Raw genomic sequence first — 11,084 nt, 5'->3', positions numbered from 1 at the left:
GACTGATTAATAGTCAAATAACTTTGCTTTTATTGCCAAAAAACCCACAACACCATGCACACATACACAGCTGACCATAAATCCAGTTTTCATTTGAAAAGGTGTCTGTGGAGGTGGAGTGAACGGTAAAGTGAGAAGTCCCAGAAATTGGAAAGGAATGTGCGGGTGGAGTTTGGGAAAGAAATGGGAAAGAGTTGTGAATGTGCTGAAGGGGAGGGCAGGCACCCATCTGCTCAGTCTGGAGCATCAGGAGGGACTGCAGCATATCTTTTTGGCATTCCAAAATCATTATCAGCCTCTCCATTGCATTCCTAGTCTATGTCTCATTTTCTTTTCTTTCCTGCTTGTCGCTTTCCCTTCACTGCCTGCATTCCGTCTTGTCGGCATCAGAGTACTGCAGCACCTCCCAGAACATATCTTCCTTGCTCTGTCTTCGTCGCTTTCTTATCAGGCGGACACACTTGGCTGGAGTGGACGGGGTGCCTCCTTTCAAGCACATATCTGGGGAAGCAAAAGTAACAATAAACAGAAGCATTACTGTTAAGTACACATATAGCATTCCCCAGAGATGGAGTGAGAAAGGCCAAAAGCCGTGTAGAGTTGGACCTTGCGAGGGGAATTTAAACCAATAGTAAGAGGTTTTATAGCCATATAAATAGGAAGAAAATAAATAAAGAAGAAGTGGGACCGCTGAAGACTGTAGATGGAGTGGAGATTAAGGATAATCTAGGCATGGCACAATATCTAAACGAATATTTTGTATCGGTCTTTAATGAGGCTAATGAAGGGCTTAGGAATAGTAGATGGGAATAAAGGAGGGGGGGTTGACATTACCGTATCCGAGGTAGAAGCCAAACTCGAACAGCTTAACGGGACTAAATCGGGTGGACCGGATGATCTTCATCCGAGAATATTAAAGGAACTGGCGCGAGAAATTGCAAGCCCGTTAGCGATAATTTTTAATGAATCTGTAAACTCGGGGGTGGTACCGTTTGACTGGAGAATAGCTAATGTGGTTCCTATTTTCAAGAAGGAGAAAAAAAGTGACCCGGGTAACTACAGGCCTGTTAGTTTAACATCTGTAATATGCAAGGTCTTGGAAAAATTTTTGAAGGAGAAAGTAGTTAAGGACCTTGAGGTCAATGGCAATTGGGACAAATTACAACACGGTTTTACGATAGGTAGATCGTGCCAAACCAACCTGATCTCCTTCTTTGAGAAAGTAACAGATTTTTTAGATAAAGGAAATGCGGTGGATCTAATATACCTCGATTTCAGTAAGGCGTTTGATACGGTACCGCATGAGGAATTATTGGTTAAATTGGAAAAGATGGGGATCGATATGAAAATCCAGAGGTGGATAAAGAACTGGTTAAAGGGGAGACTGCAGCGGGTCGTACTGAAAGGTGAACTGTCAGGTTGGAGGGAGGTTACCAGTGGAGTTCCTCAAGGTTCGGTTTTGGGTCCGATTTTATTTAATCTATTTATTACTGACCTCGGAACCGAATGTAGGAGTGGGCTGATAAAGTTTGCGGATGACACAAAGTTGGGAGGTATTGCCAATTCGGAGAAGGATCGGGATATCCTGCAGGGAGATTTAGATGACCTTGTAAACTGGAGTAATAGTAATAGGATGAAATTTAATAGTGAGAAGTGTAAGGTTATGCATTTAGGGATGACTAACAAGAATTTTAGTTATAAGCTGGGGATGCATCGGTTGGAAGTAATGGAAGAGGAGAAGGACCTCGGAGTCCTGGTTGATCGCAGGATGACTATGAGTCGGCAATGTGACGTGGCCGTGAAAAAAGCTAATGCGGTCTTGGGATGCATTAGGCGAGGTATTTCTAGTAGGGATAAGGAGGTGCTGGTTCCATTATACAAGGCATTGGTGAGACCTCATTTGGAGTACTGTGTGCAGTTCTGGTCTCCCATGTTTAAAAAGGATGAATTCAAACTGGAACGGGTACAGAGAAGGGCCACTAGGATGATCCGAGGAATGGAAAACTTGTCGTATGAAAGGAGACTCGAGGAGCTCGGTTTGTTTACCTTAACCAAAAGAAGGCTGAGGGGGGATATGATTGCTCTCTTTAAATATATCAGAGGGATAAATACCGGGGAGGGAGAGGAATTATTTCAGCTCAGTACTAATGTGGACACGAGAACAAAAGGATATAAACTGGCCGTCGGGAAGTTTAGGCTTGAAATTAGACGAAGGTTTCTAACCATCAGAGGGGTGAAGTTCTGGAACAGCCTTCCGAGGGAAACAGTGGGGGCGAAAGACCTCTCTGGCTTTAAGATTAAGCTTGATAAGTTTATGGAGGGGATGGTTTGATGGGATAATGTGATTTTAGTCAATAGGTCAATAACGTGCCATCGCTGGTAATTAGTAACAATGGTCAATGATGGGATATTAAAAGTTACTACAGAGAACTTTTTCCGGAGGGTCTGGCTGGAGAATCTTGTCCGCATGCTCGGGGTTCAGCTGATCGCCATATTTGGGGTCGGGAAGGAATTTTCCTCCAGGGTAGATTGGCAGAGGCCCTGGAGGTTTTTCACCTTCCTCCGCAGCATGGGGCAGGGGTCGCTTGCTGGAGGATTCTCTGCGACTTGAAGTCTTTAAATCATGATTTGGGGACTTCAACAGCTGAGACAAGGGAGAGAATGATTCCAGGAGTGGGTGGGTCAGCTTTTGTGGCCTGCCTCATGCGGGAGGTCAGACTAGATGATCATAATGGTCCCTTCTGACCTTAAGGTCTATGAGTCTATGAGCATTGAAACACTACATTAAAATACACTGCTGGTAACACACCAGTCACTATCCCGCTGACCCTTGACAAGCACACATGCCGGCGAACAGTACAAGCATGGTGAGTGTTCCTGGGGGCGGGGGACGTTGGGCGGGAGAGAAAAGCAATGGGCCAATTACAGTGATAAAATCAAGCACTGTGTCTACACTGGCACTTCAGCGATGAGAATTTTACATAAAAAGCCTTACAACTCTTGTTAAGGTGCCTTAATTAAGTCACTGAAACTGAGGAGTTACGTATTCAAAAGTGGCTTTGTAGTGTTTACACCTCCATTACCTCTTCATCAAATGCTGCCTTTTGGCGAAAAAATGTGGCACTCTAGACAAGGCCTAGGGAACAATAAGGGATAACCAATATCCACTCGTGTTTCCTGCTGGTGACTATTAAGGTTTCCCACCTCACGATGCGTAGGAATTCTTGATGCAGGGAGCACCATAAAGTATGGAATTGGCATTTGTAGGGTCAGGTGTTCTTAATTCATTCATCTGAATAATGAAAATGTCATTTTTCTGTGTGTGAAGAGTTGTGCATGTAGTGTCTCATATTAACATTGTCTCTCCATCCAGGTGTTTGTCCTGTGATCATCACCCTAGAACCGGGGCATATACAGGAAGTCAGGGGAACGTACGGCATATGTAGGAAACACCATTCTTCCTCTATATTCGACACCTTCTACCTTACTCCATGTCAGATTCCAACTCAACCGACTTCACCAACCCCTCCACCTTCATCCTGCTGGGCATTCCTGGTCTGGAGGAAGCCCATGGCTGGATCTCCAGCCCCTTCTGCACCATGTACCCCATAGCCACCTTGGGGAACTTCACCATCCTGTTCATCATAAAGATGGAGCCGAGTCTCCATGGGCCCATGTACTATTTCCTCTGCATGCTGGCCGTCACCGACCTGGTCCTGTCTACGTCCATCCTGCCCAAAATGCTAAGCATCTTCTGGTTCAATTCCAGGGAGATCAATTTCAGTGCCTGCCTCACTCAGCTATACTTCATTCTCAGCTTCTCTGCGATGCAGTCTGGGGTCCTTGTGGCCATTGCTTTTGATCGCTATGTGGCCATCTGTGATCCCCTGAGACATTCCACCACCCTGACAAACCCTGTGGTGGCCAATATTGGCCTAGCGGTGGTGCTGCATGGTGCCATACTCATTCTGCCCATTCCCTTCCTGGCAAGGAGATGGCCATATTGCAGTACCAACATCATTCCCCACATGTACTGTGAGCACATAGCTGTGGTGAAGCTGGCCTGCGCTGACATCAGCCTCAGTAGTTACTACAGCCTCTCTGCGGCGTTCTTCGTGATCAGTCTGGATGTGTTTTTTATCGCCATGTCCTATAACCAGATCCTCAGGGCCATCATCAGCCTCCCAACAAAGGACGCTCGGCTCAGGACTTTTGGGACCTGTGGCTCCCACGTCTGTGTCATCTTATCCTCTTACATCCCAGCTCTCTTCTCCTTCCTCACGCACCGGTTTGGGCACAATGTGCCCCAGCATTTACACATTCTCATGGCAAACATTTACCTCTTGGTGCCCCCCATGCTAAACCTCATCATCTATGGGGTGAGGACTCAACAGATCCGGGATAGGCTACTCCAGCCATTTACTCATAAAGGGACCTAAGTTGGCTCCTTGTGATCTGGCTCTCAGATCAAACTCCATGCAGAGCTGGCTGGTGACATGGTGCTGGGCCCTCTTCCCTGAATCACTGAGTGGACAGTCAAAGAGACTTTAATCCCTTTCCTGAAGTTACTGTGCTCTTTCAGCATCACAAATTGGGGAATCTGTCTATATACAACTCATAGGTCTGCCATATTTCTAATTGCTGGTAACTGGAAGCCTGAGGCACCACCTCTCTGCCCTGCCTCTTCCCCCAGGTTCCGCCCCTGCTCTGCCTCTTCCCCTCAAGGCCCCGCTCCTCACTCGCTCCTCTCCTCCCCACCCCCTGTCACTCTCTGGATCATCCCTCTGACACTCTGCACCCCAAAGCACCCCATATTTACCCTGGTGATGTAATTATAGTATGTTTTGTACAAAGTAGGCCCTGTGAGGTATCATTCTAAAAGTCTTAATCTGCTAAACATTGATATCCCGTTGGGTTGTATGCGCTCTCATTGTATCTGAAGCTATGAAATCCTGCTATGTGTGAGTTACTGAAGTGTGATGTGAGGCTGGAAACACCCAAATCCAGCCTTTCAGGTATGTCAATGGAGTAATCAAACAGTGTTAATTGCTGTTGTCAACACTCATCCAGGGAAGAATCCACTAGCACAGGAACTCTGTATAAGAAAACCTCCTCGGAGGGAGTACGGAGACAATGGAGAATGTTTGCCCAATAGGGGCACCCCCCTATGTCACATGCATAGACATTCCAGCAAGCTGGAAGAAGCTATAAAAGGTGGGGAGTGACATCATCACTTGTCTTCAGGCCCCCCACACTCCACACCTACAAGAAGCTCAGGAAGACAAAGGACTTTGACTGGGGGAGAGGCACCAAGGGTGAAAAGCAGATACAGCCTGTGCCTCAAGAATCTGTAAGCCTGCTTATAACATCAGTAAGGGTGAGATAGTGCTGGACGATTGTTAGATTTCCTAGGTAACCTGCTTTGATCTGTTTGTTATCACCTATCATCACTTAACATCTATCCTGTAGTTAATAAACCTGATTTATGTTTTATCTTAATCAGTGTGAAGTGTTTTGGATTCTTAGCTCCATTAGCAAAAGCTGGTGCAGATCTTCCCCCATCGAGGGGGGGACAAATTAATTAATGAGTTTACGCTGTACAGATCGCTATTTATGCTCCAGTAGGGGTGCAAGGCTGGGGAGCTGGGAAATTGGCGGATACCTCCATTGTTGATCCATGAGTGCCTTGGGTAAAGCACTCAGGTAACCTAGTTAGGTGTGTGGCACCACCTGCTGTCATGTTGGGTGATAACAGGACCCAGAGGGGATGTCGGTGTGTCACCAGCAGACCGGGGGAGAAGCCAACCCAGCTGAATGGTTTGGGGGCACAGTGGTTCCAACACCTTCCAGGCTTCACCCCGGGGGTACATCCCATCACAATCTCTGCCTCCCACCCAGGCCCACGAGCTGGACTCCCTCTGCTCTCGGACTGGGACGGCAGCTGCTACAGCCTGACAAGTAGCCTGCCTGTGGGTAGGAGGTGTCCTTGGGTAATGACCGAATGCCTCCCTCCACCAGCACTTTCTAAGGGAGAGACAAATCCTCTCCCTGACCCTAAATCGGCACTGCCTGGTTCAGGAAACGTTTCCTTCAGGGATTCTGGCTGGATCAGTGTGGGAACTGGAGCACTCTGGGAAACACAGAGGGCAGAGGAGAGTGGGCCACATTAGGGTGAAGAGAACATCTTGTGGACACCTCCCTGCAGGTTTGGAATCGCCCAGCTCCCGGTCCACTGACAGTTCCCTAGCATCTGTGCACTCGCTCCAGGTTTGCTGTAACAGCCCCACTCAAGCTCCCGTGCCCGGACACCTGCCAGGCAGCCGTGTTTGATTCCCACACACTGGACCCATGTGTTTTTGAGTTGGAGCAGGGTTCTGGCCCTACTCTAAGTCTGGTTGTCTAGGCCCACTCTCGGGGTGCAGCTTCCATTCTAGCACCTCCCTCTGGGAGCAGAGACCTGCACGCCAAGTGCCAGGGCCCTGAGACTAGTCTTGGCTTGGCTCCCCCAGACTCTCCAATTGCTTCAACACACCCTACCGAGAGCTCCTCCTTGGGCGCACTTTTTTTCCAGTTTCTCTCTCTCAGGGCACAGGATCATTAAAGCAAACAGACCCAGGTCTTGCAAAAGGGGTTGCTAAACCAATCCCTCCACTTTAGAGAGCACAAGAGATACCCAGATCCAGTTAAACACAATGCAACACCTGCATACCATTCCCTGCTTCAGTGTCCTCACTGCCTTGGAATGTTCTTTTGGATTTGGTCAGAGACCTCTAAGTTGTCCAGGGGCCATCTCCTGTAATTCCTGGCTTCTCCTCCATCTGGAGTGTGTCTCTCTGCTGCAGCCACAGCTCTGCAACCAAAGAGTCCCATCTGCCACACTTAGGTAAAGCACTCAGGTAACTTAGTGGGGTGTGTGGCACCACCTGCTGTCGTGTTGGGTGATAACTGGTCCTGGAGGGGCTGGCTGTGGGTCACCAGCAGAGCAGGGGGAGAGGCCAACCCAGCTGAATGGTTTGGGGGCACAGCGGTTCCAACAGCTACCAGGCTTCACCCTGGGGGTACATCTCATCACAATCACCACTTTCCATCCAGCCCCCCCAGCTGGGTTCCCTCTACTCCCGGGCTGGGACAGGAGCTGCTGCAGCCTGACAAGGACCCTACCTGCGGGTAGGAGGTGGCCCCGATTAATGACTCAATGTCTCCCTCTGCCCTGCAGTAACCGAACATCATTATACATAGAGATATTAATAGAATTCTTACGTCAGTTTCATGGTAGAGATGGTGAGCTTTAGAGTAGCTTAGAGTTCTTTCAGAATTAATCCTTAGGTTGCAGTCCAATGTCCAATATCAGGGTGATCCAGATATTTCTTCCCATAGATCCAACCTTGAATTTATGAAAAGTTGGCACATGTCAGTATAAGATATGGCATCCTTCCACCTCCCTTCCCAGGGACCAATGCCTGCCTTAAGACATAAAGAAGACAATCTTTATTGCCATATACTTTCACCGTTTCTTTGTTTTAACCCCTAGGATTGTACCTGTTGGACAATCAAAGGAGTTGCTCCATTCCTATGGACCCCAAATCAGAATTCAACATATATTTTATACTAATAACATTTTATCAAAGTATTAATTAAATGTTAACTTGCTAATTTGAGGCCATGGGCGGAGACATTATGTAACCTGTTAACCATTGGCTAATGTGTTATCTTGTCTTGCTGCAAAACCTATCCCGGGGTGTGGAACTGCCTACCCCGTCACTTTCCCCCGCCCATGGAAAATCTATATATTCTATTGTAATCAATTGATTGGCAGTGTCTCCAAGCCTAATAAGCCAGGTGACACTCCGCCAGCGCTGTGTGTAATAAACTCCTATGCTTGACCTCTACACGGTGTGGATTTATGTCCTTCAGTGGGTGAGATTCTGTGGCCTGCGTTGTGCAGGAGGTCGGACTAGACGATCATAATGGTCCCTTCTGACCTTAAAGTCTGTGACTCTGTAACAAGTTGTGAATTTTACCCTGCTCGCTGTGCCACTGTGCTGGACTTCCCCAGGGTGCAACCTGGAACTGGGGTATCGCTGAGCCCTCTGGCACACCAGTCTGAGTCCCATCTCACACTGTGAGGACCCTCACACTCACACAAACATTCACAGGCAGGGACACCCCTGGCTGAGTTACATGAATGCTTTCACAAACCACTCATGAACCAACTATGGAGAGGTTCCAGCCAATTCCCCCCAGCTCCCCAGCCTAGGACCCCAGAGCTGTACCGTCTTGTCCTCATCAGAAGCCTGACCAGAGTAAGTTTATTACGCAGCCAGTCCCGCCCTCAATGTGGAGAGGACAATGCACCAGCCCCTGTTCCTGAGCAGATTCCCCTTTACAGTTCAAACAACACACTGTATTAGGTAAAAAACATAAATCAGATTTATTAACTACAGAAAGAGAGATTTTAAGTGATTAGAACTAATAAGTGTACAGATCAAAGTAGATGACCTAAGATTTCTGCTTTCCAGCCTGGGACCACCTCCCAAGTCAAAATCTTTTCCTTCTAGCCGTGTTTTGAGGTGTTGAGTTGTGGGGGGAGTGTGGCCAAGTGATGATGTCACTTCCCCCTTTTATAGTTTCTGTCATGTGGAGGGAACTTCATTGTCCCAAAGCAAGCCCCCAGCACAATTAGCGGGAAACTACAGGCACAAGATGGCGTCCAGTGTCACATGAGCTGGTCACATGACCTTGCATGGGTCCATTACCCATATCCTGGCTAGAATGTCTTCAGAAAAGTCCATCCGGTGGTTTCTTCCATGGCCCATTGTGCTCACTGATGGCCATCAACATGAATATTCCATTCACAAAGTGCTGGCTCGACTGGATGTAAACTACCTTGTGGGAGTTACCACAGAAGCAAACACAATTGAAATACAGGTACATCGTCAATATTCATAACTTCAGATACAAAAATGAGATATGCATTCAAATAGTACAATCATGTTCAGTAACCCATAGCTTTTGCAGTGACACCTCACATGACATAGTTTCTACAAGATTTCTGGCAACTATATAACAGTGGTGAATATGGGGGTGTAAGAGTGTTGCTTTGGGGTACAGTGTGTCACAGCAATATATCTATCAAACTAGAGCTCTCTAAGATCTAATTTTGTGTTTTTATATAAGACATTCATCCATGTCCTGAAAAAGACTACATTCTAGTCTGTACCACACGAGAAAACCAAGCTGAGGTACAGAACAAAGGAAAATGAAAGAGTGTTTTCCCCGCTACCCAACACACATGCAATATGTGACCCCCTGAAAATGTCCCTCTCACTTTCCTTTTTCAGCGAGTGTCACCTGCACTTTCTGTTTGTCAGACCTCAGCCTCACACACATTACTGGATCAACAGACCATTTGCCACAGTATCTGGGGAGCCATTCGTCCCATCAGGCGTCATTATCATCTTCATGGGAAATCCCAAAGGAACAGAGTCTCCTTGCAAACTAAGCACTGCCCAGCTTGGTCCCTGGGAAGGTGTTTAAGGGGGTCAGGTTGTTTATTCGCGCAGCGGCTGGGCTGTTGTGCCACCAAAGCGTTTGGCATCCAGGTGATCATAGGCCATATCGTGGCATTCCTCGGTATACCCACTTCAGAATTTTCTGGTCTTTCACTCTAGCAATATGTCCTCAGCAAGAAAGCTGCCAAAACTGACACAGTGCTGATGGGGGCGGTTGTGGGTTCAATATATCATAGAATCATAGAATATCAGGGTTGGAAGGGACCTCAGGAGGTCATCTAGTCCAACCCCCTGCTCAAAGCAGGACCAATCCCCAACTAAATCATCCCAGCCAGGGCTTTGTCAAGCCTGACCTTAAAAACCTCCAAGGAAGGAGATTACACCACCTCCCTAGGTAACCCATTCCAGTGCTTCACCACCCTCCTAGTGAAAAAGTTTTTCCTAATATCCAACCTAAACCTCCCCCACTGCAACTTGACACCATTACTCCTTGTTCTGTTTTCTGGTACCACTGAGAACAGTCTAGATCCATCCTCTTTGGAACCCCCTTTCAGGTAGTTGAAAGCAGCTATCAAATCCCCCCTCATTCTTCTCTTCTGCAGACTAAAGAATCCCAGTTCTTTCAGCATCTCCTTATAAGTCATGTGCTCCAGCCCCCTAATCATTTTTGTTGCCCTCCACTGGACTCTTTCCAATTTTTCCACATCCTTCTTATAGTGTGGGGCCCAAAACTGGACACAGTACTCCAGATGAGGCCTCTCCAATGCTGAATAGAGGGGAATGATCACGTCCCTCGATCTGCTGGCAATGCCCCTACTTATGCAGCCCAAAATGCCGTTAGCCTTCTTGGCAACAAGGGCACACTGTTGACTCATATCCAGCTTCTCATCAACTGTAACCCGTAGGTCCTTTTCTGCAGAACTGCTTCCTAGCCATTCGGTCCCTAGTCTGTAACAGTGCATGGGATTCTTCCGTACTAAGTGCAGAACTCTGCACTTGTCCTTGTTGAACCTCATCAGGTTGCAGGCTGCTTGATTGTAATGACCAGGGACTTAGTTTTACCTGGTTAATAACCAGACTAATGCGCACCGCTTCTTGCCCAGCCAGATCAGCACTCAGCGGCAGCAGTTCACAGTGCTACACCTGCAATTGCCACTGAACTGGATGGAATAATAGACCCTTGAGTGTTTGTAACTGGCACCAAGGGTGGGATGCATATTAGAATTGGCAGAGAGAGGGAGGCATGTGTGTGTGTGTGGAGGGGTGAGTTAAAAAGGAAAGGAGAGAAAAGGAACCAAAATGCATAAAGAGACAGAGAGCGAGAGACATATTTGGTCAGAGACCTCTAAGGTGTCCAGGAGCCACCTCCTGCAACTCCTGGCTTCTCCTCCATCTGGAGTCTGTCTCTCAGCTGCAGCCACAGCTCTGCAACCAAAGAGTCCCCTCTGCCGCACTTGTGCCTCTCTCCTGCCCCAGCTTCTTCTGACTCATCCAGTCTCTGTGTTTTTAAAGGGCTGGACCAACCCCTCCTCTCTCTGTTCCCTCTTCTGGGGAGGTTCCATTCCTTCCAAG

At 47.6% G+C, this 11,084-nt stretch overlaps 1 protein-coding gene across 1 annotated transcript; it reads left to right on the top strand.

Moving 5' to 3' along the window:
* The first annotated feature begins 3,491 nt into the window (after positions 1-3,491).
* LOC113409050 (olfactory receptor 52R1-like) lies at positions 3,492-4,439 on the top strand. The gene has a single exon (XM_026662614.1). It carries the CDS (start codon positions 3,492-3,494, stop codon positions 4,437-4,439), a length of 948 nt encoding a protein of 315 aa, XP_026518399.1.
* The last annotated feature ends 6,645 nt before the right edge of the window (positions 4,440-11,084 follow it).

Source organism: Terrapene carolina, unplaced genomic scaffold, assembly GCF_002925995.2.
Source record: "Terrapene carolina triunguis isolate 2854851 unplaced genomic scaffold, T_m_triunguis-2.0 Scaffold28775, whole genome shotgun sequence".
Classification (NCBI taxonomy): Eukaryota; Metazoa; Chordata; order Testudines; family Emydidae; genus Terrapene; species Terrapene triunguis.
This window is presented reverse-complemented; position numbering and strand designations above follow the sequence as displayed.

Bases quoted from the DNA above. Each gene is read 5' to 3' on its own strand.
- LOC113409050 (XM_026662614.1), top strand. From the start codon at position 3,492: ATGTCAGATTCCAACTCAACCGACTTCACCAACCCCTCCACCTTCATC.